This window comes from Perognathus longimembris, chromosome 23 (assembly GCF_023159225.1).
Source record: "Perognathus longimembris pacificus isolate PPM17 chromosome 23, ASM2315922v1, whole genome shotgun sequence".
Lineage (NCBI taxonomy): Eukaryota > Metazoa > Chordata > Mammalia > Rodentia > Heteromyidae > Perognathus > Perognathus longimembris.
In genome coordinates, this window is record NC_063183.1 from 18,971,627 (window position 1) to 18,999,578 (window position 27,952).

The 27,952-nt window shown below is 52.8% G+C and overlaps 1 protein-coding gene across 2 annotated transcripts; it reads left to right on the forward strand.

The window, feature by feature from the left end:
• The first annotated feature begins 371 nt into the window (after positions 1-371).
• Rbpms2 (RNA binding protein, mRNA processing factor 2) lies at positions 372-27,136 on the forward strand. 2 transcript variants are annotated; one of them, XM_048332250.1, is made up of 8 exons: positions 372-507; positions 19,482-19,559; positions 20,135-20,173; positions 21,656-21,718; positions 22,028-22,178; positions 22,714-22,853; positions 26,784-26,853; positions 27,070-27,136. In XM_048332250.1, exons 1-7 carry the CDS (start codon positions 412-414, stop codon positions 26,844-26,846), a joined length of 630 nt encoding a protein of 209 aa, XP_048188207.1. In that variant the 5' UTR covers positions 372-411; the 3' UTR covers positions 26,847-26,853; positions 27,070-27,136. The 2 variants fall into 2 exon arrangements, with proteins under 2 accessions (XP_048188207.1, XP_048188206.1); XM_048332249.1 differs by lacking the exon at positions 372-507 and adding an exon at positions 14,959-15,170.
• Positions 27,137-27,952: the final 816 nt, after the last annotated feature.

Genomic DNA, 27,952 nt, shown 5'->3' on the forward strand with positions numbered 1-27,952 from the left:
CCCCGGCGAGTCCCGCGGTGGGCGGCCGCGGATTGGCTGCGCGGGGCCCCGGGGAGGGCGCGGGGCGGGGCTGTCCGGGCCCAGCTGAGGCCGGTTCCGCCCCCTCCCCCCGTGCCCCCCTCCCCTCCCCGCCCCCTCCCCCACCCCCGCCGCCGCCGCCGCACTCGCGGGTCGCAGTGAAAAGGCGGAGGCGGCGGCCGCTCGGGCTCCGCTCGCGTTTCCAGCACCTTCCCCACCCCCTGCGCACCCCGCCAAACTTGAGGTGACCCCCCCTCCCTCCCTCCCTCCCTCCCTCCTTCACGGCCACCCCCTCCTCCGCCCTCCACCCCCCCCTCACCCCCCGGCCGGCCGGCGCGCGCTCGCTCGCTCGCCCCGCGCGCCCCTCCCCGCCGCCCTCCGCCCGCACTCACCATGAGCGGCGGCCTGAAGCCAGACGGCGAGCTCGGCCCCGCGGCGGGCTCCGGCCCCGGCTCCGGCACCGGCCCCGGCGGCAGCCTGGAGGAGGAGGTGGGTCTGCAGCCCCGGGAGCTGGCGGGGTGTCCGCCGACGTGCCGCACGCCGAGGTGGGTGGGCGTGTGGGGTCCCCGCGTTCCCCGCCTTCACCCCGGGCCGCACGCGCGAGCCCGGGGCGGGCCGCCCTCCCCCTCCCCTCCCCTCCCCTCCTCGCCGCCGCGGCGGCCGCCGCTGCCCTTCGCCCCCGGGGAGGAGCAGCGCGTGCCCGGCAGGCGGCCCGGGCTGCCCCGCGGGGCTGGCGTGGGCTCCGCGCCCTCCCGTCCGTCCGTCCGTCCGTCCGTCCGTGCGTGCGTGCGTGCGTGCGTGCGCCCCGAGGTGGGCTCCCCACGCCGCGCCGGAGACGCCCTCGCGCCGGGACCCTCGTGCTGCCGCCCAGCCGGGGCGCGGTCCTCGCTCTCCGGCCTCCCCACCTCGGCCCCCCACCCCGGTGACCTTGGAGGCCCGGGCCGGCCAGCCTGCACCTCGGGGGTGGGTGGGGGGGGGTGGACGGCTTCTCTTGACCACCCCGGAGCTTGAAGTCTGGCCGTGGTGAGCACACAAGTTGCCTCTAGTTCGGAAGGAGACGGGAGAAAGACACCTCAGGTTCTCCGTCCCCTGGCTCCAGTTTTTGCCCTGGGAACTAAACCAGGACCCCTGAAAGCCTGCCTGGGTTCGATCCTGCCGAGGACGGGTGATGTAAGGCCTCGTTCTATGTGCTCAATTAACAGGAGGTGTAGGGAACCGCTTCCTGGAGTCGCCAGCAGCCTGGGCTGTGAATGGGGTGGTGGGGAGAACCGAACCCTGGAGGGTGCGAGGTGGCGGATCAAAGCCTTTAACTCCTAGAGGTGTAGTTGGAGCCGCCAGTCAGTGAGCAAAAGCGTCGGGTGCCGAGTTCGAGGCCCCTCGCAGACCAAAACTAAATAAAAGCCTGCAGCGAATTGGAGTTAGGCAGGCCCAGAGAACTGCATAGACCGACTTGTTCAGGTCCCGGAGGCGCCTCTGGCCTCTGCTGTGTCACTCCTGGGCCGAGGGACCCCTTCCTGTCCCTCCCTGGCACGTTCTTGCCCAGGAAACCGAAGGCCGGTTATCCAATCTGCTAATCCTTCCCCTCGGCCTGGGGAGAAACCGCAGAGCCCCCTGGTGGGGGCTGGTGACTAGCCTCTCCCGGTGTTAATTGGGGTTGCTAGGGAATGGAACAGAGACCCTCTGCTGGTCTGAATTCAGCACACCAGCTCTTACTCTTAGCAATTCAGAGGCCTGCCGCAAGCCCTGGTCCACCAATGACAGGGCATCTTAAAACTCCAGACTTAAGTCTGGATTTCTGGTTTGGGGGGAAGGAAGAAGGGAAGTCTACATAGCTTGTCATTCTGATGGTGGAGAGGAAGGGCTTGACACCTGTCATTAGCGGCTGTGTTGTTTTAGGTCCCATAGGTTTTGTCCTCCTGTTGCCCTGATATCTGCTGGCGCTTGGCTTTGGGGGACCTGTCTCTCTGGGGAAGTGGCAGGGTGGCTGGTGTGTTTGGACTGTGCCTGCCTTACCATTCTTTGGGTGGCAATTGGAGGAGGGCAGTGCCTCCTGTGGGAGTCAGGTGAGGACACCAAACCCCACTTTCACTTAAAAGGTTGGCCTGAACAAGGACATCCCCCTAAAGGAAAGCCTGTGGCTCAGCTGATCCAACCCTCAGAGCTACCCCATGTGGCCACACTAAAGTTAGGGGGAAAGAAGCATCTTAGGTTTTGGCCACTATAAATAAAATTGTTAATTGCCCTTTTGGGAGAGAGGAAAGGATCCTTCAAAAGTAGCTGGGCACTTAGGGCTCATGCTGAGATCTGAGGATCATGGTTCCAAACCAGCCTAGTCAGGAAAGCCTGTTAGACTCTTACCTCCAATTAGCTGCAAGTGGAGCTGTGGCTCAAGTGGTAAAGTGGTTGGTAACCTGGAGCAGAAAAGCTTAGGAACAGTGCCCAAGCCTTGCGTTCAAGCCCCAGGACCAGCACAAGGGAAAAGAAAAAGAAATGTCAGGGTGGGCAATGCCACAGTTAGCAGTCCGTGAGAGTAGGACTTGGAGAGGGGCTCTGGCTTGCATTTAGCAGACATCTTAAAGAGAACCTGGGGATCTCCTGGTGCCTGTTGTCTGCTCTGGCCCTGTGAGAGCAAGTGTGGGCTCTTCTCCCCATCAGCTTTCCGAACAGTGGGCTGTTAACTCTGCTGGGGGTGTCATGTCATTATGGTGAAAGACTTGTCTCTCTGCCTTTTAAGATGCACCAGCAGGCAGTAAGCTCCTCAATCTCTGAAAGTCATTATCCAGAGAATTATTTGCTTAAATTTTTCTTGCTGGTCGTGGGGCTTCAACTTGGGACCTGGGCATTGTCCCTGAGCTCTTTCTCTTAAGGCTAGCATTCTATCACTTTCAGCTCCGTTTCCAGTTTTCTGCTGGTTAATTGAGATGTGTCTCATGGGCTTTACTGCCTAGGCTGGCTTTGAACCACAATCCTCAGACCTTAGCCTCCTGAGTAGCTAGGATTACAGGAATGAATATTCTTTTGAATATTTGTGGTTGTTTAGCGCCATTGCTGGTGGTCCACGCTGTCTCTTTCCAATCAACCGTAAAGATTGGCTGGGAGCAAACCTAGAAAACCAAGGAAGTGACTGCTCATCCTAATGCATCAGTTTCTGAAAGTTCTGTATCCGAGGAGAAGGGGGTGTGTTTTCATAGGGCTGAGGAGGACCGGGGAGTGGCTGCTTCTCTTCAATGGTCTCAACTTTCCTCTCTTGCCTCCCCTACCATAGGGCAGGACCCATACCCTAAACATCGGGCTCCTTTTTTCTACATTAGGAACACAGGTAAAAGGGCTGGGAAGGAAGGCGGACTTGCCAGGAGGTGGTAGTGTGTTCAATAAATCCAAGGGCGAGGTAAAACAAAGGGTGCCACTACTTGGCGCCATGGTGCCCACGGAGAGGTTACATACAGGTGCCCTCCCTTTGTGAGATGGTGGGTAAACAGGAGGTTGTTAGACTTTAGGGTGGTTATAGGCATGGCAAGAAGGCGGCATGTAAAAAAGTGGGGGGACTGCGGAGGCTGAGAGGCAAGAGGATCAAGAGTTTGAGGCCAGCTTGTGTTGTACACAGACAAGAGGAACCTTACGGCCCATTTGGGCTAACTACCAGGAGTTTGCTGTATTGCAGCATCGTGAAGACAGTGAGATGATGTGGGGGGTGAGGAGAGGATAGACATTTTTCTTCCCACTTGGTAAAATGTGTTAAAAGCTTTGAAAGCTAAGGAGGGCAGCTGGGAACTAAAGCGAGGAAGGAGCTGCGTGTCTCCTTCCCCCCCAGGTGGGTCTTCCTGGAGCTACAGTACCTCACGCAGGCTGATGTTGGTACTGCTGAAGCCCAGCAAGCCTGGACCATCCTAGGGATAGCTATGTAGTCACAGTATCTCTGGAGGGAAGCACATATATGTGTTTGTGTGTATGTATGTGTGAATGTATTTCTTAGAGATAGGTTTACACTATGTGGTACAGGCTGGACTCAGACTCAAGATCCTCCTGCTTCAGTTTCCCAGGTGCTGGGATTATAGGTCTGCCCACCATGTGGACCTTGTGGGTTTTTATATTTAAAATGGAGACTTAGGGGGGCCCTGGTGGCTCATGCCTCTAATCCTGCCTACTCAGGAGGCTGAAGTCTGAGGGCTGCAGTTCAGAGCCAGCCCTTGGAGACTCTTAACGCCAATTAAATCTCAGGAAAAGCTGGAAGGGACCCTGAGGCTCTAGTGATAAAGCGTTAGCCTTGAGCAAAAAGGAGCTCAGGGACAGTGCCCAAGCCCAGAGTTCAAGCCCCCAGGACTGGCACACACTCACACAAAAAAACCTTACAATACATAAATGGAGACCTTACTGGCAGGTACCAGTGGCTCACATATGTAATCCTAGCTACTCGGAAGGCTGAGGTCTGAGGATCGAAGTGCAAGAAAGTCCTTGAAACTTTTTTTTTTGTTGGTCGTGGGGCTCGAGCTCAGGATTTGGGCCCTGTCCTGAGCTCTTTTGCTCAAAGCTAGTGCTCTGCCACTTTGAGCCACAGCTCTACTCTTGTTTTCTGGTGGCTAATTGGCAATAAGAGTCTCATGGACTTTCCTGACCATGCTGGTTTTGAATCGAGATCCTTAAATCTCAGCCTCCTGAGTAGGTAGGATTACCAGCAACAGCCACCTGCGCACTGCTCTGTGAGACTCTTATCTCCAATTAACTACAAAAAAGCCAGAAGTGGAGCTGTGATTCAAATGATAAGAGTGCTAGCCTTGAGCACAAAAGCTTAGGGACATCACCCAGGCCCTGATTTCAAGCTTCAGGACCGCAAAATAATAAATAAAAATGGAGACCCGCACTTCCACCATACAAAGTAATACTAAGTAATTTTTTTTTTAACAACAACAAAAAAACCAGGGCTGGGAATATGGCCTAGTGGTAAAGTGCTCACCTGGTATACATGAAGCCCTCCCGGGGTTCAATTCCTCAGCACCTCATACATCGAAAGTGGTGCTGTGGCTCAAGTGGTAGAATGCTAGCCTTGAGCATGAAGAAGCCAGGGACAGTGCTTAGGCCCTGGGTTCAAGCCCCAGGACTGGCAAAAAAATAAAACAACAAAAACCATCCTAGGATTTAACGCAGGGCTTTGCATTTATTTACTGGGCAGGTGCTCTACCACTTGAGCCATTCTCATAGCCATAGCGTAATTTTTTTAAAGTTTTTATTGTTATTATAAAGGTGATGTATAGAGGGGCGACAGTTATATAAGTCAGGTAATCCATGTAGTAATTTTTTCAAACTCCTGTATTGGAGTACAATATACACAAAGCTGTGACTACTTCATACGTTTAATTTGGTGAGCTTGCACATCTGCCTGTAGTATTTTGTGGGGGTAGGGGTAGGGTACTGGAGATTGAACCCAAGGCATCTCCTGATCTCCTGTGGTAGGCAAATGACCCTCTACTGAGCTACCTCCCCAGCCCCAACAGGAATGATGTTTTGTTTTGTGTTGTTTTTGGTGGGGCTTGAACTCAGGGGCTGGCACTGTTCCTGAGCTTTTTTGCTGAAGGTTAGCACTGTACCACTTTGAGTCATAGCTCCACTTCCACTTTTCTGGCGGTTAATTGGAAATAGGAGTCTCATGTACTTTCTTGCCTGCGCTGACTGGGAACTGAGATCCTCAGATCTCAGCCTCTTGAGTAGCTAGGATTACAGGCGTGAGCCACTAGTGCCTGGCTAGAAATGCTGGGTTTTGTTTTGTTTTGTTTTTGGTCATAGGATTTAAACTCAGGGCCTGAGTTCTTTTGCTCAAGTCTCACACTCTACCACTTTGAGCCACAGTGGTGCCCCTTCTGATTTGGAGGTAAAGATCTCATGGACTTTCCTGCCTAGTACGGCTTTGAACCACAATCCTCAAATCTCAGCCTCCAGGTTAGCTAGGAGGATTACAGGCATAAGTCCAGTAGTAATGCTTATTTTTAAGATAGGGTCTCACAAGCCCAGGTTGGCCTAAAACTTCTGATTCTCCTGCTTTAGCTTCTTGAGATCTGAGACTACAAGGTGTGTGTCATTATGCCCATTTCTACAGTAATTTTTAGTTGGGGACATCCGTAAATGGTAGGGGTGTGATATTCGGATTCTGGGGTCTAGAGTTAAAGAAGTTATATGCCAGCTGGATTAATGGCAAGCTACAGAAAGGCAGAGGCTAATGGCAGCTAAGGACCTAGCCAGAAGCACCACTTCTGGCTTTTTTAAAATATGTGGTGCTGAGGAATCAAACCCAGGGCTTCATGTATATAAGGCGAGCACATTACCACTAGGCCATATTCCCAGCCCAGGACCTACAATTTGATCGAAGGTGTTACCGTTTTTCCCCAGTGTAGTTGGGCCAAGTAAATGTGTTCTTAGAGGGATGTCAGGAAGCAACCAGGCCTTAGGTACCCTGGGAGATAGCGATTAGCCCCCGCTGGGGGCTCCCCGCAGTCGGGCTTCCCCGATTGGGGGTCAACAGGTTATTACACCTGTGCAAGTAGAAATGACCAGGTTTGGTCTCTGCGAGTGTGAAGGAATCCCAGGGTTTGTGTGTCACTTGGGCACCTCCCCTTTTTTCTTACGTGGAAAGCATTAGTGAGGTGCTGCAGTGTCCTTGGTGCTTTTTTGAGTATGAGGAAAACGAGGTTTCTGGGCACTCTGGGTTTTTTTTTTTGTGTATACTTGAGCAACTGACTGATAGGAGAGAGTGTATTACTAATAACAATCCTACCTGCCCAGTTTTTGTGTCAGATATTGTGTAATGTAAAAAAAGCAATCCCTTTACTTTTTAAAAATTTTTGTCGGTCGTGGGGCTTGAACTCTGGGCCTGGGCACTGTCCCTGAGCTCTTTTGCTCAAGGCCAGAGCTCTACCACTTAGAGTCACAGTGATACATCCCGTTTTCTTTCTAGTGGTTAATTGGAGATAAGAGTCTCGTGGATTTTCTTGCCTGGGTTGGTTTTGAACTACAAATCTTAGATCTTAGCCTCCCTAGTAGCTAGGATTACAAGTGTGAGCCACCGGTGTCCAGCTTGGGGATAGGGTTTTGAGTTTATTCCTGGGTTGGCTTGCACCATGGTCCTCCTGTTTTAACGACTCCTTCATAGCTTGAATGACAGGCTTTTACCACACCATTCCCAGATATTGATTGATAGGAGGTTCTGAGAACTTTTTGCCCAGGCTGGCTTTGAACTGTGATCCTCCCCATCTCCCTTTCCCTAAATAGTTAGGATCACAGTTGTGAACCATCATTACCAGTTGTTTTAACTCAAGAGATGGTGCTTGCCTGTCACTCTGGATGTATTCTCTTGGGTCTCCTAATCCCCTTCTTCCCCACTTGTGGGTATCCTGTCTCGTTCATCCCAGAGAGAGCTAGCTTCTGAAGTGCATTCAGTGTTTGGGTGTGCTGGCCGCCTCGGGTTGGTGAGCCCTGTACATGACAGTACAGTGTGTACTGAGGGTGCTGAGCCTTTGCCCTCCTGATCCTTGAGCCACTTTACTCCACTGGGCCCTGGAGAGTCCCGAACGGAGGACGAGGAAGCAGCTTCATCTCTCCCAATGACTGAACTGCTGGCCCAACTGGCAAACGTCACTCTGGTCAGGCTTTACTGTCCTCATAGCTGTGGAAGCTCAACATTGTGTGCTCCGGCTGGCGTAGCATCGTGTGTTCTAAAGGCTGGTTGTATGGATTCTGAGGTGCAGGAGGGGGCAAGATTCCTATAGCCCCAAACCTTGACTCTAGATTCTCTTGTGAGGGGGTGTATGGTGGTGGTGGCCATTACAGTTCTTTTCAGGCACATAGGCAGGTGGTAGATCTGTCTTAGCGGGCCGGGTCCCATCTCTTGCCGGCCTGTAATGGCATTGGGTCTTTTGCTATTGGTTTAGTCCTCTAAGTGAGGTGACTAAGTGTATTCACAAGGTAGGAAGGCTTCTGTTCCTAGAAGGAGGAGTAGCTTGGGGAAAGAGGTCTGGAAACTTCCTACTTAGTTCTTTTTTTTTTTTTTTTTTTGGCCAGTCCTGGGCCTTGGACTCAGGGCCTGAGCACTGTCCCTGGCTTCTTCCCGCTCAAGGCTAGCACTCTGCCACTTGAGCCACAGCGCCGCTTCTGGCCGTTTTCTGTATATGTGGTGCTGGGGAATCGAACCTAGGGCCTCGTGTATCCGAGGCAGGCACTCTTGCCACTAGGCTATATCCCCAGCCCCCTACTTAGTTCTTTATGTGTGGCCAGCCCTGCTACCCTCTCCTGTTAGAGAGCATATTATCACCCCAATCGCAGCCTCTCCATCCCTGCACACAATCAGGTGTCCAAGATATCTTACAATCTATGGGGGGAAAGCCCCAAGCTTTCTGAACAAGTTGCTCCTTTTTTTTTTTTTTTTTGGCCAGTCCTGGGGCTTGGACTCAGGGCCTGGATGCCTTTTTGTGCTCAAGGCTAGTGTTCTATCACTTGAGCCACAGTGCCACTTCAGTTTTTAAGTGGTTTATTGGAGATAAGAGTCTCACAGCAGGCTGGTAATATGGCCTACTGGCAAGAGTGTTTGCCTAGTATACATGAAGTCCTGGGTTTGATTCCCCAGCACCACATATATAGAAAATGGCCAGAAGGGGCGCTGTGGCTCGAGTGGCAGAGTGCTAGCCTTGAGCAAAAAGAAGCCAGGGACAGTGCTCAGGCCCTGAGTTCAAGGCCCAGGACTGGGAAAAAAAAAAGTCTCATGGCGACTTTTCTGCCTGATTTGGAGTTGAGCTGTGATCTGATCTGATCCTAGCCTCCTGAGTAGCTGGGATTGTAGGCTTCAGCCACAGGTGCCTGGCTCCAACAAGTTGGTTGGGCTTCTTTAGCTCCACTACTGGTCAGCCAGGCATCTAATTCCTGAGCTGGTTATTTCCCCCCTACCTGTTCTCCCCGTTACACCAAAAGGACTGTCAGGCAATAGGGTGACACTACAAAGTGTGACCCAGACTAGAGCCTCACAGCCAGAGGTGATTTGGGGCTGAAGTTGGCAGGGCAGGCAGAACTCGAGGACAGACTGGGACATTTGATCTAGTTGGTTAGGTGTTGGCAGGCTGGGGGCTGCTGGGAAGAGATCAGGATGGTCCTGGGAGGCACTGAACGATGCCAGAATTCGAGTGTGTACACATTCAGGTTCGCATCCACTGCCTGGCTGCCAGCTACTTGCTCTTTCCCTGGGTCCTCGATCAGTGCCTTATAAGTCCTGGGTCTGCGGGCTCTGTGGCTACATTCCATCCATCTCACGTCAAGTGGCCCCACTCAGGGCCTTCTTTCCCCGTGGGAGGGGTAGAGCAACCTGCTGTGCCAAGCCCACGAGAAGAGCCCAGGCAGAACCCCCTCTCTACCCCACACACCAAAGTAAAACCCTGGCCACGGAGATCAAGGTGTGGCAACCCAGGCACTGGCCCAGCAGGGATCCCGCTTCCATCCTTCAAGGCCCAGGTCCTACCCCTACCTCCCAGTGCCTCTTCTGCCCCAGTGCCTCTTCTGCGGCTGCTAGAAGTCTAGTCGGTGCTCTGTGCAGAAGGAGGCCCTGAGATGTGTAGCAATTTTTTTTTTCCAGTCCTGGGCCTTGAACTCAGGGCCTGGGCACTGTCCCTGAGCTTCTTTTTGCTCAAGGGCTAGCTACTTCTTGAGCCACAGCGCCACTTCTGGCTTTTTCTGCTTATATGGTACTGAGGAATTGAACCCAGGGCTTCATGCATGCTAGGCAAGCGCTCTACCACTAAGCCACACTCCCAGCCCTAACCCTGGCTTCTTGGTAGTCCTTCCCAGTTTAAGTTTGTAGTTGCTCTTCTCTCCCCCTCCCTTCTCCCCTCCCTCCTCTCCTCTCCTTTTTTGGGGGGTGGGGGTGGGGTGCTGACCTGGGGCTTGAACTCAGAGCCAGGCACTGTCATGGAGCTTCTTTTGCTCAAGGCTAGTGTTCTGTCACTTGAGCCACATCTCCACATCTGGCATGTTGGGGGTAGTTTATTGGAGGTAAGTCTCCTGGACTTTCTGCTCCGGCTGGCTTTGAACCATGATCCTCAGATCTCAGCCTCTTGAGTAGCTAGGATTATGGGTGTGAGCCACTGGCGCCTGGCTTTTCATCTCTTTATGTTATAGTCTTTTTTTTTTTTTTTGGCCAGTCCTGGGCCTTGGACTCAGGGCCTGAGCACTGTCCCTGGCTTCTTTTTGCTCAAGGCCCCAGTGCCACTTCTGGCCTTTTCTATATATGTGGTGCTGAGGAATTGAACCCAGGGCTTCAAGTATACAAGGCGAACACTCTTGCCACTAGGCCCTATTCCCAGCCCCTCATCTCTTTATGAACAGTTCTGATTAGGACTAAGCACAGCACTATCTAGCGGGACCTCTGCCACCCCATTGCTCTGCTTGCCCCTGCTCAAAAGCTAAAGGCTGATGCCTGAGGCTGATCCCACCGGGTGCAGGTTGAGGTGGGGTGAAGATCTGCGGAAGAGCATTCGTTAGCCAGGCACCTGGGGATGCTGAAGCTGTTCCGTGCATGGGCAGTGACCGCAAACAGCGCACTGGACTCCTGGGCCCTTGCTTTCTCATCTAAAAAATAAGGTTTCTTCCAGCTCAAATCTTCGGTATGTATTTGGGTTGCAGCTGAGGGCTGGGAGCCGGGGAAGGATGTGGGAGGGGCTCATAAGAGTCTTGTTTGTCCCCGTTTGCATTTCCCTGCTCTCCCCACCCCCTTCCAAGAAGCGATTTCCATTCAGATGACTGGGAGGGCTCACTCCCAGCACTGAGGAGGCTGGACCCCAGCAAGCGGTTAACGTGAACATGGATGGAGTTCCAGTTCTACTTTTAGACATGTGGAAAGATTGCCACCAGGGCTAAAAATGCAGATCTGTGGTAGATAGAGAGCATGCATAGCATGCATTGGTTCTGGGTTTCATCCCTACCTAGTACTGCAAACAAACTTTTTCTTTCTCCCTCCCCCCCTTTTTTTTTGTTTGGTGCCAGTGTGAGGACTTAACCTCTGGGTCTCATGGTAGAGAAAGATCTGTCCTTTTCGAGGTGGTCCCCTGGGCCTAAAGCTCTGTCTATGCAGTCGTAAGGCTGGATATTTGAAGGCTGTAGTTGTCCTTCAAAGATAAGGGGATTTAATGGCCATGGGTGCAGTGCAGGTTTTAGATTGTTTGCCCTTTCTTTCCATTGCTAGTAAAATCTTGTGTTTGTGGAGAACCTGTCCTCTCAGCTCCTTGGTGATGGTGCTGGGTAGAAAAGAGGTCTTTTGGAAGTGAAAGGTTGGGGAGAGGTGGAGCCAGGCCGGTCCAGCAGCTGGGTGCCTGCTGTCTCTGAGTGATTGAGTGCAGACCTTGTGGCCCACAGCCAGGTTTTCTCTTACAGAGGTTTGCCCAACTGCTTTCCGGAGTAGTACGGTTCTCCCCCTGCTCTTCTGGGGTCCTGTGTGTGTTCCTGGGTGGGGGTGGGAGGGTGCATGGAGCAGCTGCCCTTCATGATTCTGGCCTTGTTTGTTCCTTGAATGACAGGCCTGCTTTGAGGTGCTCAGGGCCAAGAAAGGTGTCTTACTCTAGCTGATAGAAAAAGCTGAGTCTATCTGGGCACCGGTGGCTCATCCCTGTAATCATACTCAGGAGACTGACATCTGAGGATGGCTGTTCCTAGCCAGTCTGGGCACTACTTAAGTCCGTGAGACTCCTCCTCTCCCCCACCACCATCGGTTGTGAGGTTTGAACTCGAGGCCCCGGATGCTATCTCTTTGCTTTTTTTGCTCAAGGTTAGTGCTCTACCACTTGTAGCTACCGCATCACTTCCAATCTGGTGGTTGATTGGAGATAAGAGTCTCAGGAATATTCCTGCCCCAGGCTGGCTTTGAATTGTGACCCCTCAAATCTCTTCCTCCTTGAGTAACTAGGATTACAAGTGTGAGCTGCACGTGCCCAGCTTCTAGATACTCTTATCTCCAATTAATTACTAGAAAGCTGAAAGTGGAGCTATGGTGTCAGTGGTAGAGTGCTAAGCTTTGAGCAAAAAAGCTTTCGGACAGCACCTAGGCCCTGAGTTCAAGTGCTAGGACTAGCACCACCAAAAAAAAAAAGGCAGAAAGCTGGGTGCTGGTGGCTCATGCCTGTAATCCTAGCTACTCTCGATGCTGGGATCTGAGGATCACAGTTTGAAGCCAGCGGGGGCAAGAAAGTCTGTGAGATGCTTATCTCCAATTAACCACCAGTAAACCAGAAGTGTGGCTCAAAGTGGTAGAGCACTAGCCTTGAGCAAAAAGGTCTGGGACAGTGCCTACGCCCTGAGTTCAAGCCCCACGACTGACCCTCACCGCTCCCCTCCCCCCCCAAAAAAAGCAAGAGGCCTGCTTGGAAGGCTGTTCCACACAAGCCTGAATTTGTGCTAGTAGTCTGTTTCATTGGGGGGGGGGGGCTACTAGCACATTCCTGAAAAGCTTGTTCAGTATCATCTTTTCTGCAGGGCTTTCCACAAATGGTAGTTTGTCCGAAGGAAGAATTTTGCTGACGTTTAGATGTGGATGGGCTGCCATTCTTCCTGTGTTCTAGAAAATGAACCTAACCTGTGGCAGGAGAGGCTGTGCAGGAAGTAGGAACACCTGGATGTCGGCCTGTAGCTGATACTACCTGAAGAAAGAACCAGTGGTTTGGGAGCCTGTTTACTGCCCCCCCTCCCCCATCTCTCAGGATTAGATAGGGTGGCCAAGAAGTTCCTTTTAAGGATGGGAGAGTTTGAGGGCAGTTTGGACTATATAGTTCCAGGCCAGTGTGGGATACAAAGTGAAAAACTTCACTTAAAAGGAAAGGAAAAACAAAAAGGTTCCTTTAAAGCCCCTTGTTACCAGAAGGGGAAATTTATACCTCAGAGGGCGCCTTCGGGACAGGGCTGGAGATAAAGGACTGGTCCTGCCTGTGCCCCTCACACACCCTGGGGAACCCCATGTTGGGAGTGAGGCTGAGGGTTTCTCCTAGAGTTGAGTGAGGAGTTAGGAGGTTGTTGGGGCTCAGTACTGTCTGGACAGAAAGAGCCTAATGTACCCAGGCTGTTGTCCTTGAGGGACAGCGAAGACCTGGATGGCCCCAGGAAGCCAGCCAACAAGCTGCTGCCTGGGTGGACCCAGCAGCCAGGGCTGGACTGCACCTTGCCCCTGCCCCACTGCCTAGAGGGAGGCCCAGAGCCAGAGAGGAAGGACATGGTGGCAGAAGCTGGCCAGTTCCCCTCAGCAGGCCTGGTGCTGGCTGTCACAGAGGATGTCCAGCCGTGTCTGCGGTGGCCGGTACGGCAACACAACCCTGGCCAGTCCTGGTCTGTGTTGAATTGAAGTGCATCTTCCTGCGCCCCCTCCCCCTTTGCTTGCACTGTCCTTACGTTTGGGACAGGCAGGAGAGCGCCCTGGAGTTCTGTGGGTGCTTTCTGTAAAGGCATGGATATGTGTATGTGGAAAAAGAAGGAAGCAAGGAAATAGGTTTGGTACTGTTGAGCAGCCTGTGAGGTTTGTGTGGCCATTTTTCTTTCTTTTTTTTTTGCCAGTCCTGGGCCGTGGACTCAGGGCCTGAGCACTGTCCCTGGCTTCTTTTTTTTTGCTCAAGGCTAGCACTTTGCCACTTGAACCACAGCGCCACTTCTGGCTGTTTCCTATGTATATGGTGCTGGGGAATCGAACCCAGGGCTTCATGTATATGAGGCAAGCTCTCTTGACATATTCCCAGCCCTGTGTGGCCATTTCTTTAGCTGTCTTTGAGTAATTTTGTGTGTGTGTATGCCAGTCTTGGGGTTTGAACTTAGGGCCTAGTCACTGTCCCTGAGCTCTCTTGTTCAAGCCTAGTGCTCTACCACTTTGAGCCACACTCCACTTCTGGTTTTTGAGTGGTTAATTGGAGATAAAAGAGTCTCACAGCCTTTCCTGCCCTGGCTGGCTTCGAACCTCGATCCTTAGATCGCAGCCTCCTGAGTAGCTAGGATTATAAGTGTTATCCATCAGCACTCTGCTCCCTGAGCTTTTCTGTTCAGGGCTAGCACTCTACCGCTTGAGCCACAGCTCCACTTATGACTTTCTGGTGGCTTAAGTGGAGATCAGAGCCTCATGGACTTTCCTGCCTAGGCTGGTTTTGAGCCATGATCTTCAGATCTCAGCCTCCTGAGTAGCCAGGGTTGTATGTGTGAGCTATTGGTGCCTGGCTTCTTCAAATTTTTTTTTTTTTTTTTTTTTTTTTTTTTTGGCCAGTCCTGGGCCTTGGACTCAGTCAGGGCCTGGGCACTGTCCCTGGCTTCTTTTTGCTCAAGGCTAGCACTCTACCACTTGAGCCACAGCGCCACTTCTGGCCATTTTCTGTATATGTGGTGCTGGGAAATTGAACCCAGGGCCTCATGTATACAAGGCCAGCACTCTTGCCACTAGGCCATATCCCCAGCCCTTCAAATGTTTTTAAAGCATTTATTTCATGTTTCAGTTTCTTGTGCTTAGCTTGTGGACTAGGCAGGGCGTGAATCCTTTGGCAGAGCTCTTCCTTGTTGGCATCGCCTAGCTGTGCTAGCATTGCCTGAATCCTGGTCTGCATCCATCCTCCATGGTGGGCCTGGCTGCCCCGAGGCTGGCACCGTTCTGTAGGAGGAACGGCCCAAGCCTGTTGGAGGCAGTGTCTGGTTGGTCAGGCCTTGAAGAAATAACTGTATGTCCTCAGCTTCTGGTGGCCCTTTCTCTGTAGCCTCAGTTTCCCCATCATCTGTAAAGTGAATAGTTTGAACTAAATGATCTCCTTGGGTTTTTTGTTTGTTTTGTCTTTCAGTCATGGGGCTTGAACTCAGGGTCTGGATGCTGTGTTTCAGTTCCTAAGCCCAAGGCTAGTGAACCAAACCACAGCTCCATTTCTTGTCTTCTGGTGGTTAATTGGAGATAAGAGTCTCTCAAACTTTCCTGCCTAGGCTAGCTTTGAGCAGTGATCCTCAGATCTCAGCCTCCTGAGTACCTAGGATTATAAGCTTGAGTCACCAGTACTGTTCCCTTGATGCTTTTAACCTGGGACATTATCTACCTCCCCTGTGGAAGAGGGAACAGAAGCCACCTGCATTCCCAGGCTTACCTGGAAGCCTTTATGAATGAGTGGCTCATGGTACAAGCGAGGGTAAGTAAATGATTATAGGAGCCTGAATGGACACATACATTTTGTTGAGCCTTCTGTATGTGGTGGGTGAAATGAGCCCTCCATCTTGGAGGTAGATGGTGGCTGTGTAAGACAGGTAGATAGATGAACAGATTCAGGAAGAAGTGGCTTTCTCCAGGCTGGGGTACAGACTGTAGTGAAAGCCTGCTCTATCACTTGATCAACACCTCCAATCCATCTTTTAAAAATGTTTTTTTTTTTTGGTGGTTCATTGGAGATAAGAGTCTCACGGGCTTTTCTGGTTGGGCTGGCTTGGAAGCATGATCCTCAGATCTCAGCCTGCTGAGTAGCTAGATAGGCATGAGTGACCAGCACCTGACTTCCTTGTTTTGAGACAATCTTGCTGTGTAGCCCAGGCTAGCATGAAGTCTCATGATCCTCACACTTAGGTGTACTGGGAAAGGTTTTGCTTTTTTCTGCTCTCAACATTCAAGTGCCACAAGCCAGATAAGTGCACATATATTGAAGTGATGTGTGATCATCCTTCACTGAGCTGTGGGCTAATGTGGCTGCTCAGGTGGATTGCATGGACTCAGTCAAGGTATTTTGGGCTTCACCCAGCTCTGCCCCTCGGTGAATGAAGCGGCATGCTTTTGGCGAGTTACCAGGCCTTTCTGGACCTCAGCGTCCCAAGCTAGACAAAGGAGATAGCCGGGGGCTGTCATCTCCTGGGGTGGCTAGAGTGAAGTAAGAATCAAGGAGAATATTCAGGCCAAAATTCTGTGGCTTGGCCTTCCAGGTTGGGCTTCCACATGGGCTTTGGGGCCTGGTTGATAGGAGCACATCCCCTAAGCCGGGACTGCCTTGTTTCCTGAAAGGCAGGAGCTGTGGCATAGCCTTTTGGGTACTGCAGAACCTGTAGGATAGAAACCAGAGGAAAAGAATCATGGGGTCCAGGGAGAAAGCTGGAAACAATCTGAGCTGGAGATGAGAAAAAGATTCCTCCCCCCACCCCACCCCCCCAAAGCAGGGAACTCTGTGCTGAGAACTTGCTATTTAAAGGGCCTCTGGGGAGGTCTGGCCAGAAAGGAACCATCTGAGCAAGGGCTTAAAATTAGCCTGGGGGCCGTGGGGAGGGCCGAGGTAGAGGGCTCTGTGGAGCTGCTCTGGCTCTGGGTCCTTGACCCAAACCATCCTAAAAGGAGGGAAGTAGAAGAACTGTGCTCAAAGGCACATCTCATCTCTGCCAGACTAGATGTGTAGTAGGGAGACCTCCTGCCTGTAAAATAACAAGGTGTAGCCAGGTGCTGGTGGTTCACATCTCTAATCCTAGCTACTCAGGAGGCTGAGACCTGAGGATCACAGTTCAAAGCCAGCCCAGGCAGAAAATGAGACTTTTCTCTCTAATAAACTGCTCAGGAAAAGCCAGAAGTTGGAGCTGTGGCTCTAGTGCTGGAGCACTAGCCTTGAGCAAAAGTAGCTCAGGGATAGTGCTCAGGCTCTGAATTCAAGCCCAGGACCAGCACACACCCGCACACGTGCATGCAAACACGTGTCAGCACACACAGATACCGACTGTGTGTGGGTTGGGTGTGGTGGTACTGCCTTTAATCTCAATTATTTGGGAGGCAGAGATTAGCAGACAAATCTTGGCAAAAATGTTACTGAGACCATCTCAAAAACACTCTGGAGGCCAGAACTGGGGGCTCACGCTTGTAATCCTAGCTACTTTGGGGACAGATCTGAGAGGACTGAAGTTTAAAAGCAGCTTAAGCAGACAACCAAGAGACTGTTATCTTCAGGTCACCAGCAAAAAAGCTGGAGGTGGAGTTGTTCTGGCTCAAGTGGTAGAGCACCAATCTTGAGTGAAAAAGCTAATAATAAGCAAGAGGCTCTGAGTTCAAGCCCCGTTAGTGACATACACACACAAAGCTGGGAGTGATGGTTCATGCCTGTAATCTCAGCTCCTTGGGAGAGGTCCAAGGTCAGCCCTGGGCAAAAGTGCAAAACCTATCTAAAAGAAAAAAGACTGGAGACGTGGCTCAAGCGGTAGAGGACTTGCCTGTGAGTTTAAACCCCAGTTCTGACAAAAGAGAAAGACCAGCTGTGTCCTTGGGTGGGTTATTTTCTCATACATGCTTTGTGCTAAGGGGCTGAGGGGCCGGGAGGGAGAAGGCGCTGTGTCAGGAAGTCCCGTCACAGTGTAGCCCACCTTGGAGTCTCAGCTCTTTGCTTCCCCTAGGTTCTGCAGGGAAAGGGGGCACTTGCACGAGGGGGTGCACAGGGGGGCACAGAGCCTCTGCCCAGGCTGGGAGCTGAGCCTGGTAACCAGGCATGTCTGCTGAGAAAAAGCATCCTGAGTGACCGGATCCTACCGGCTGTGCTGGGAAAAACCTCCTGGGAGGAAAGTTTGTCCTTCCCTGGGCTGGGTGTCCCTCCTGTGGGTGGGGTGGTGACGAAGCAGCCAGCAGCCACCCGGCTGGTTTCCTCTGATTGCCTGGCTCTGTTGAGATGTGCTTATGTGTTGGGTATAACTTTGCCTGGCACTATTCGAAATTCTGGGGTCAGTGGCCATCAGTAGAATGTGGAGCGTGTAATTCGGTCCCTCTGGGAAAGGGAATATGGCTCATGGTGAGCAAATACCTGCTCTCTCAGGTGTGGCCTCAGGATGGGGTCAGGTGTGTATATTTCTTAAATCAGCACTGGGGACTTTCAAAACAGTAATGGGGGGTTACAAGGAAGAGCTGTGCATCCAGGTTTTTCATTATTCAGAAAGCCATGGTTTCAAGATGTGTTTTTAATGGCTCTAGACTAGAAAACCTCCATCCCATCAGTGCTATGGCAAGGTCTGGGAGAGCTTAGTATCTGGCTGCAACATCTTTACAGGGTAGCATAAGCCGGGTATGTTGGGGGTGGGGGGGCTCATGCCTATAATTCTAATACTGGAGGAGTATGAGAGTTTGAGGTCAGCCTGAGCTATATATAGTGCTGGGTGCTGGTGGCTCACGCCTGTCATCCTAGCTACTCAGGAGGCTGAGATCTGAAGATACGCAGTTCAAAGCCAGCCCAGGAGGAAAGTCCGTGAGACTCTCATCTCCAATAAACTACTAAAAAAAAAACGGAAGTAGCATTTTTTTTTTTTGCCTTGAGCAAAAGAAGCTCAGAGATAGCACCTCGGTCCAGAGTTCAAGCCCCAGGACTGGCAAAAAACCAAACCAAACCAAAACAACAACAACAAAATATTTAGGGGCTGGGAATATGGCCTAGTGGTAAAGTGCTCACCTCGTATACATGAAGCCCTGAGTTCGATTCCTCAGCACCACATATATAGAAAAGGCCAGAAGTGGCGCTGTGGCTCAAGTGGTAGAGTGCTAGCCTTGAGCAAAAAGAAGCCAGGGACAGTGCTCAGGCCCTGAGTTCAAGCCCCAGGACTGGCAAAAAAACATTTGGTGCATTAAAAAGAATTTAGAGCTTTGAATACAAAATAACTGGTAGAATGATCTGCCATAGGAAATAAAATTGTAAAACTTGTATTATTATGCCAGAATGAATTAACTGAAAGAAGAAAAAGATGGAGTGGGCAGTTGTAGCAGCTGCAGGTCTGACTTGGGACCTCACCTGTGGCTCATGTGGTTGGGTTTGGATCCAGTCCCAGAATGCACAGCTGGTGTTTAGACTTGGCTTCCCCATCAACATGTGATCATAACTTTTCGCATCGCCTGCCTCACCTGCTTGGTGAATCACATACAGGAAAGGCAGGTGCGCGTAGCCACCAGGGCTCTTATGCCTTGCCTCTGCTGCCGTCAGTCTGTCTGAGGGCCTTAGGTTGTAGCTGCTTGCTGAGGGACACCTCCAGTATGGCTTAGAAAAGGAAGGTAAGCCGCACACGGGTGGCTCACACCTCTAATCCTAGCTCCTCACAGGCTGAGAGCTGAGGATTGAGATTCAAAGCCATCCTGGGCAGGAAAGTCTGTGAGACTCTTACCTCCATGTAACTACTAAAAAGCTGGAAGCAGAGCTGTGACTCAAGTCATATAGTGTCAGCCTTGAGCGGGAAAGCTAAAGAACAGCGCCCGGGTCCTGAGTTCAAGCCCCAGTACCAGCATCTCACCCCCCCCACCCCCGCAAAAAAGGGAAGGTACACAGAAAGGGCTTTGACAAATGCAAATCTTTGACATTGTGAATGTTAATTTGCCTCTGTCTAGAGGGGACCCAGGAAGTACTGAATTCCTCCTGAAGCTTGAACACTCTAGTTCCCAGACTAGAGGAAGAGCACCTGTCCCTGTCCTTCCTGTGCAGCCTGACCCTGACCACTCTGGTCTCTGTCCCCAGGTCCGGACACTGTTCGTCAGTGGCCTCCCCGTGGACATTAAGCCCAGAGAACTCTACCTGCTTTTCCGGCCGTTCAAGGTGAGTCAGATCAGAGAGGAGCATAAGGGATGAATCTGTGGTCTGTGCTGGGCCGCGGGAAGATGCGGCAAGTGTCAGAGTGCCACTCACCTCGCTCTGTCTGGTTCTGCTAAATTCACTTGTCCTCCGCCACTCGCTTAGCCCTTTTGGGCCTCTGAGTCCTCAGCTGTACAGTTGAACTCTGAGCCTTACCCTTGCTAGGCAGGCGCTCTACCACTTGAGCCATATCTGTAGCCCTTTGATCTTGAGACTTTGCAGTATGAGGAGTCTTGGCAATTCAGTGTAGTCTTTTCCACTTGAGAGAGGAGAAAAGTTAAAAGGTAAGGCCCACGCGCTTATCACATGTCTGTGAAAAACACAAGAGTGCCCACATCACACCACCCCGTGCGCCAGACCATGTGATTCACAACGCAGGCACTGGGAGCGTGATGTGTGTGGGGATCAGAGTGGGTCTCTTCTGTAGGGGGAGAAGGGGGGGAGAGGATTCAGGGAACTCTGGGGAGAGAGTTGGGCTTGGGTTAGCACCATCAAAGCCTCTGACCTTCTCCCCCCGTGACGGCCCCCTCTCTCCGCAGGGATACGAAGGGTCTCTGATCAAGCTCACCTCCAGACAGGTAATTTCTCTTCTAGGTTTTCTTGCTTCCAGCCCAGGCTGGCTGCTGTGTGTGGAACTGAGGCCGTTGCCTTTCCCTCACATGGAGGCGCCTCTTGTCCTATTCTGTCTTGGACTGAAGGCAGGAGGGCTTCTAGGTCTCTCCTCCTCTTCCTCCCTGTCCAGCTGTTGGTCACTGAGGATTCGGGAAAGCCATCTGCCCTCTGCCTCTCCCCCTCAGCCTGAGAACCAGAGTTGGTAGCTGAGCTCTGACCCCTGGTGCAGGAGGCCAGGGTCAGAGGCTTCAGGGGCCTTGCAGGGTCTGGGCTGGTGAGCTTGTAGAAGTATGCAGTGCCAACCGTATGCATTTACAAAGAAATCCACTGCGAGAGGGGTGTTCAGTGCAGTGAGAGGGGGAACAGGCTGTGTTGGCATTAGTTCCCACTCCATAGTCCCGGGACTGAGGAGGGAGGAGGGAGGCCGGGCTTTGAGTGTGGCACGTATAAGCCTTCTGTTTGCACCTTAGGAAGGTATAGGCAAGAGGTTTGCGCTTCTCCATTGTCTTCTCATCAGCAGGACAAACACTGTTTCTAGTTAGGTGATAGTTTATAGTCTGTTGGTTTTGTGGTACTGGGGATCAAGCCTAAGAGCTTACACATGCTAGGCAAGTGCTGTACCACTGAGCTGGCCAGCCTGTGATGTGTTTGTGTATCTCTCTCTCTCTCTCTCTCTCCTTTTATCCAGCATTGGGCTTGAACTCTGGGCCTGGGCGCTGTCCTTGAGCTCTTGAGCTCAGTGCTAGCACTCTACCATTTGAGCCACAGCACCACTTCTAGCCTTTTCTGGTAGTTTATTGGAGATGAGAGTCTCACAGACTTTTCCTGTCCAGGCTGGCTTCAAATTAAGATCCTCAGATTGTTTAGCTTCCTGAATAGCTAGGATTACAGCTGTGAACCACTGGCACCCAGCTCCTGAGCCTTTTCACTCAAATTTAGCACTCCACCATTTTGAGCTTCAGCTCCAGTTACATTTTTTTCTGGTGGTTTATTGGAGATAAGAGGCAGACTTTCCTGCCAGGACTGACTTAGAACCTGGAACCTCAGATCTCAACCTCCTGAATAGCTAGGGTTATAGGCGTGACCCACCCCGGCCCAGCTTCTTCAGCTTTTTGGTGGTTAATTGGAGATAAGAGTCTCAGAACCAAGTTCGGGTGGCTCACTCCTGTAATCCTAGCTATTCAAGAAGCTGAGATCTAAAGCCTGCGGCTCAAAGTTCCTGAGCCTCTTATATCCAAGAAGCTACTCTGTGTCTCAAGTGGTAGAATGCTAACCTTGAGAGAGAAAGCTCTTTGGGGACAGCATCTCAGGCCCTGAGTTCAAGCCTCAGGCCTCAGATCTCACTGTCTCTTTTGTGGTCCCTTTTTTCGCTTGCTTGTTTTGTGTTGGAGGTGGGATGGGACGTTGGGAGAAATGCAAGAAAGCGTGTTCTCTCTTTTTCCCATTAGCCTGTTGGTTTTGTGATCTTTGACAGCCGGGCAGGAGCTGAAGCAGCTAAGAATGCACTGAATGTAAGTAGACCACGGAGGGATATTTCTCCGACCGTCCCTGTCCTCTCTTCCACAATTCTTCCCCCTTCCACACCCAAAGCAAAGGTCTGCCCGTGGACTTGCTTTCCCAGCCATGCCACAGCAAGCGCCCTTGGTTGCACAGTGTGTGGTAAATCCCATTACAAGCTTCCAGCAGCATTCCCACTGCCTAGCGCTCGAGTGCACAAGTCTTTCAGGTGAGCTTTAATCCGGACTCTCTGCCTCTGTGGCAGCCGACAGTGTGGGTCCTGTGAAGTAAGTCTGTCTGTCTCTCTCTCACAACTTATGTAGGGTATTCGCTTTGATCCTGAGAACTCACAGACCCTGAGGCTAGAGTTTGCCAAAGCCAACACCAAGATGGCCAAGAGCAAGCTAATGGCGACACCAAATCCTGCCAACGTTCACCCTGCCCTAGGAGCACATTTCATCGCCCGGGACCCCTGTGAGTGGCACTCTGAGCCGCCTTCTTTCTGCTCCTTTGGTTGGCCCAAGCTGGCAGGGCCTGGTGATTTGCGTGTAGAGACGTTCAAATTGTTGTTGAGGGCGTCAGTCTTGTCTGTGTGCCCCTTTTCAGGTGAGAGGGAATGCCGGGAGTTTCATAGCCACCTGTCTCAGCCTTCCTGGCCTCCTCCTTATTCATCCCCTTGCTGAACCCCAAAGGGACTGAGCTCCTGAACTGTCAGAGTCGCCCAACTTTCCATGAGGTGTTCTCTGATTTCCCATGCTTGAGCTGGGCGGAGGCCTGCGTCGGAGCGTCTAGAAGCAGCTAGGACATTCGCCGTGCCAGTACACGTCCCCCTCGCTTCCTTCCTTAGTTTTGAGGTCCTCCGCGAGGGCAGGGTCTAGTCTCTGGGGTGTAGGACTCGTCCGGTGTGCCGTGTCCCCTTCTCTGTTGTTGGAGGGCAGTGGTGTGGGGGTGGGGGTGTGGGGGGGGAGAGCAGTGTCTTGACGGTGGAGGCCATTGTCTCCTGTTGTAGATGACCTGATGGGGGCTGCTTTGATCCCCGCCTCCTCAGAGGCCTGGGCTCCTTACCCTTTGTACACCACAGAGCTGACCCCGGCCATCTCACACTCGGCGTTCACCTACCCTGCTGCCACCGCTGCCCTCCATGCGCAGGTAAGCCACTGCGGCGGAGGAGGGGGAGGGCGCTTAGCTGGCTAGGCTTCACACACCTACGGGGCTGCGGGCCACTTGTGTCTGCAGGGCTGCAACAGAACTGCCCAGGCCCAGAGAGCCACGGGGTCCGGCTGTTAGGGCTTAGGGTCTGGTGGGGAACACGTGGAAGCAGCACAGGAGAAGGCTGTGGCAGCCCGGGCCCGGCTGTGCCCGGCCTCCTGGGACGCCGCGGGCCCGGGCTACCCTGTGTTCCGCTCTGCCTGTGGCTACAGGACCACAGTTTGAATCTCATCTTGAGCCTGACCACCTGCCTCTCTCACTTCCGGCCTGCATGGACTTTGTTGTTGTTGTTCAACTCAGAGCCTAGGCGCTGTCCCTGAGCTCTTTTGGCTCAAGGCTAGCGCTCAGCCATTTGAGCCACAGCTCTTGCTTCCGGTTTTCTGGTGATTAATTGGAGATGAGTCTCATGGACTTTCCTACCCCGGCTTGCTTTGAACCACGATCCTCAGATCTCAGTCTCCTGAATAGCCAGGATGACAGGTGTGAGTCACCTGTGCCCGGCTTCCTCAAGGTTTTAAAGATCTCTGTGCCTCAGGGCGGTTGTGAGTTTGATGTGAGGCTAGAACTGCATCTGGATGCCGGAGCAGCTCATTGGTGTTTGTTCTGGTTTCCATGAAGTCTGGACATTGCTGGACAGAGGAGCACCAGGAGGCCGGGCCATGTAGGGTTTGCTTTCAATCTGACCTTGTTAGTGCAGACCCTGTGATGTGCCACGCAGGAGGGCCCATCTCTTTGTTTGCGGGGTGGGGGTGAGGGGCAGGGGTGAGGGGCGGCAACCTCATAGTAGCTACAATAGGCCACCACCAGGAGTGTGGACAGGATAGTCCTAGGTAGCCTTAGGAGGGACGCTCGGGGGTGTCTTGATCACACCCCAGCCCCTGATCAGGCAAGTGGTTTTAAGACAGTGCCTGTCTGCCTGTGGGTGTGGGCAGTAGGAAGGAAAGAAGGGAGAGCGTTCTCAGAAAGTGGAAGCTGAAGCTGGGGGCCAGGGGAGGCCCTAAGGACTGCTGAGTGTGCACACCCATTTTCACACCCACTGAAGGGCTCAGTGAGATCAAGGTTTGCTCCTAGTCAAGGTAGGAAATTCTGGTTTAGAAGTCACCACCTTAGGAGACTGCTCTCCTACAGAGAATTCTCCCTGTGGCAACTTTGGAATATGCTGAGCAGGATTGTGGTTAAACTTGGTGCATCCCCAGCCGAGCATGGCAGACAGCTGGGGTAGTCATCTGAAGGTAGGGAGGAGCAGAAACCAGGTTTTGTGACAGGAGCGAGGCCAGGGGAGCCTCCGTGTCTGCCCCGAGCAGGTCTGTAGAGCTGCTCTTACCCATGGGGGGTGGGGGGGGGGCCTGGGAAGCAGTGGGTAGAATCACAGCCCGCCTCTCACGCCGCTCCCCTTCTTTCTTTCCATTTTAATTTCTTTGGTTCCAGTCCTGGGGCGTGAACACAGGAAGGACCTGGGTGCTGTCCCTGAGCCTTTCCATTTAAGGCTGTTGCTCTACCACCTGAGGCACAGCTCCATTTCCAGCTTTTTGGTGATTAATTGGAGAAAAGTGTCTTGTGGAGTCTCTCACGAGGTGGTGACTTACTTGGTCTGCAGCTGCTGCCCATGATGGATAGTGGACAAATTTCCTCCCTTCGTTTACTGTTGCAACTGATAAAGGCTATTTGTACCAATACCAAGAAATTGTAAAACGTTTCATGGACTTTCCTGTCCAGGCTGGCTTTGAACGACGATCCTCGGATCTCAGCTTCCTAAGTAGCAAGGATTATAGGCGTGAGCCACTGGCACCTGGCTTAATATATATATTTTTTATTTCTGTTCTTCCAGTAGCCTCCTCTCTCTTCTTCACCTCATGACAGCACTGCCTCAGAGATGGAGGCTAGGAGTGGCTCAATAAAAGGTTGACAGGGCTGGGAATGGGTAGTGGTAGAGTGCTTGCCTAGCATGCATGAAGCCCTGGGTTCCATTCCTCAGTACCACATACACAGAAAAAGCTCGAAGTAACACAGTGGTTCAAGTGGTAGAGTGCAAGCCTTGAGCAAAAGAAGCTCATGGACAGTGCCCAGGCCCCGAGTTCAGGTCCCAGGTCTGGCAAAAAAATAAAAAATAAAGGGTAGATACCAGATCCCAAGTCTGAGTGGATTGTTGTGAGCCCAGGCAACCATTGTGAAAACAGAAGCAGGCAGTGACCCTGAGAAAACGTAGCAGCTAAAAGTGGAGAGGATGAGAATCAATACCCGCTTTTTCTATCCCATTTGTTTTGTTTTGTTTTGTTTTTTTGGCCAGTCCTGGGTTTGGACTGGGTTTGGGGCCTGAGCACTGTCCCTGGCTTGTTTTTGCTCAAGGCTAGCACTCTGCCACTTGAGCCACAGCGCCACTTCTGTCCATTTTCTGTATATGTGGTACTGGGGAATTGAACCTAGGACCTCCTGTATACGAGGCGAGCACTCTTGCCACTAGGCCATATCCCCAGCCCTTTCTATCCCATTTTACCCACTCAACTGTGTGCCCTTCCCCTACCTGTAACCTAGTCTGCGCAAGACCTCCACAGGGCCCCGGCCTGTAGGCAAGGAAGGGCCTGAATCCCTCTTGCTCTGCCATGTCACAAAGCCATCCTGTTCAGCCTTCCTAGGGGGTGAGGCCGAGAGCAGGTGTGGATGGCAGAGGCATTGGCGCTGTGGGGTTTGGCATGGAAAGATGATGGCCTGAGCCTGATGCTGAGGTCTGAGGAAACCAGCCCAGGCAGGAAAATCCATGAGACTCTTACCTCCAGTGAGCCAGCAGAAAACCTGAAGCACAGGTTGCCCAAGTGGTAAAGTACCGATCTTAAGCAAAAAAAAAAAAAAAACAGGCAAGAGCTCAAGGTCGTCAGTTCAAACCCCACTGCCGGCACCGTCTTGGAAGGTATTTGGAAGTAGGTACGTAAGGAAGTCCATAGGCGTGAGTCTTTTGTAATTGCTATGCACAGTCCATGTAGCTGCAGTCTTAGGACAGCTCGCCGTGTAGTAATGTAGATCTGCTGGGGTGTCTGGCCCATTTCCCAGCAGGGCAGCAAGGCAGTTTGCTTGCTGCCGGCGGCATCTTCTCGGGTGGGTGCCTTTGCTCACGTGTCTGTGGGCACCTGGCCTGCTGTTTTCCTTATGACAGGTCCAAGTAGGAGCTGGTCATCTGGCTAAGTATTACTTGAGTTGGCTGCTTGTTTTTGGTCAGTGGTGGGTCTTGAACTCGGGGCCTGGAAACTGTCCCTAAGCTCTTTTGCTCAATGCTGGTAATCTACCACTTTGAGCCATAGCTCAAACACTTCTGGTTTTCTGGTGGTTACTTGGAGATCAGAGTCTCACGGACTTTCTGCCCTGGCTGTCTTTGAACCATAAACCTCAGATCTCAGCCTCCTGAGTAGCTAGGATGACAGGCGAGAGCCACCAACTAGCACCTGGCCTGACTTTGGGTTTTGATGTGCTTCCTTCCCGTCGTAGCCATCTCTGTCCTGTGGCTGGGTGAGGATACTGGTACACCAAGCAGCAGCACAAAATGTGTCAGGCTTCTCTTCCTGATGATGCTGGGAAGTGTGGATCTCCCGGTAAAGGGGCAGGGCAGGTGGTTGGCACCATCAGTCCCAGCCGCGGAGACCCCCGGCTGCCGGCAGGTGCAGCCTGGTGTGTGACTGTGCTCGGTGGACCTTGTCTGAGCCTCCGCCGTGCGGGAGGCAGGCAGGTGCGCTTTCCCGTCATCAGGAGGAGGGGACTGGCTCTTAGAGGTGACTGACCCCAGCTTTGCCAGGTGGTCAGTGATAACCAGCACCACAGGAGAGATGCTGGTGCTGAGAGCAGAGGGTGCCCTGTGGCTCATGAGGTCGGCTTCCCTTGCAGGTACGCTGGTACCCCTCCTCCGATAGCGCCCAGCAAGGATGGAAGTACCGCCAGTTCTGTTAGTTTTTTGGTAAGTGCTGGCCCCAGAGGCCTGGGGTGGAAAGGGTCCCAGGCGGTGGCTTCCTGCAGGCCTTGGGTCCCCTGACAGTGAGCTCGCCGCGCTAGGCAGCCCGGAGCCTGTTGACGGGGGGCCCTGTGGCTTCTTCCCTTCTCCTCCCTCCCCCGAGACTCCCTGGTCCCCCCAGCCCTGCTCCTCCACTCATGGCCACCTCTCTTCCCCCTCCAGGTCTTGTCACCGGGGAGTTGGTTCTGGGACTGTGTGGTGGGGCAGAGCAGGGCCCCCGGACTTCACCTCCCCACGTGCGGCATGTGCACAGGGGCCGCTGCCCGGCCCACACTGTGAATCCACCCCCCTTCCTCACCCCAAAGCCTGGCTCCCAGACCTTCCGGGACGGCTGGGGGACTTCTGGCTGGGACACCCCAGACCCTGCTCAGAGGCCTCCTGTTGGGACCCAGCCTGGCCTGACTTCCCACACACTCACTTCCACAGCTCTCCCCTCAAGGGAACGAGGCGCTTCCTTCGGCATGTTTTCTGGCACAGCTTTAAGACACTTCAACTTGTGTATATGTGAGTGTACACTCTGTTCCCACACTGTCGCCATAGCAACAGGGTTCATCACGCCGGGGCCTCTCCACACCCGGCCTCAGGACCCGAGCCACGTCTACACCGTCTCCCCCACACAGCTCCAGCCTCGACCCCCCCCCCCCAGCCTCCACCACCCCACATGTACGCAGTGCGCATCTTCTCATGCCTCCTCCCGGGCCGGCCGCTGTACGCAAACCCTCCCCGCGCCATCCGCCCACCCCACACAGTGTGCCCACCCACCCTCCCCGCGCCACCCGCCCACCCCACACGGTAAGCCCGCCCTCCCCGCGCCACCCACCCACCCACCCCACACGGTGCGCCCGCCCCTGCCACGTTGCTCCCCAAACCTCCAACCAAGACGGGAAAAGTATTTTTGTACCCTGTGTAACAAAATATTTATGCATCATAAAGGACTTTTTCGTGTGTACCGTTAATTATTGAAGAGACCTCGTTCGCCCTGTCAGATAAGTTCAATGTTTCGTTTGAGGCCTGTAGAAGAAGGTTTTCTTTCCCCCTTCTTCAG

Excerpts from the sequence above, each read along its gene's own strand:
- Rbpms2 (XM_048332249.1), top strand. The coding sequence starts at position 15,054 with ATGCTTTTAACCTGGGACATTATCTACCTCCCCTGTGGAAGAGGGAAC. Across the intron at positions 20,174-21,655 it reads TCAAGCTCACCTCCAGACAG|CCTGTTGGTTTTGTGATCTT; the intron begins GTAATTTCTCTT and ends TTTTCCCATTAG. Across the intron at positions 22,179-22,713 it reads TTTCATCGCCCGGGACCCCT|ATGACCTGATGGGGGCTGCT; the intron begins GTGAGTGGCACT and ends CTCCTGTTGTAG.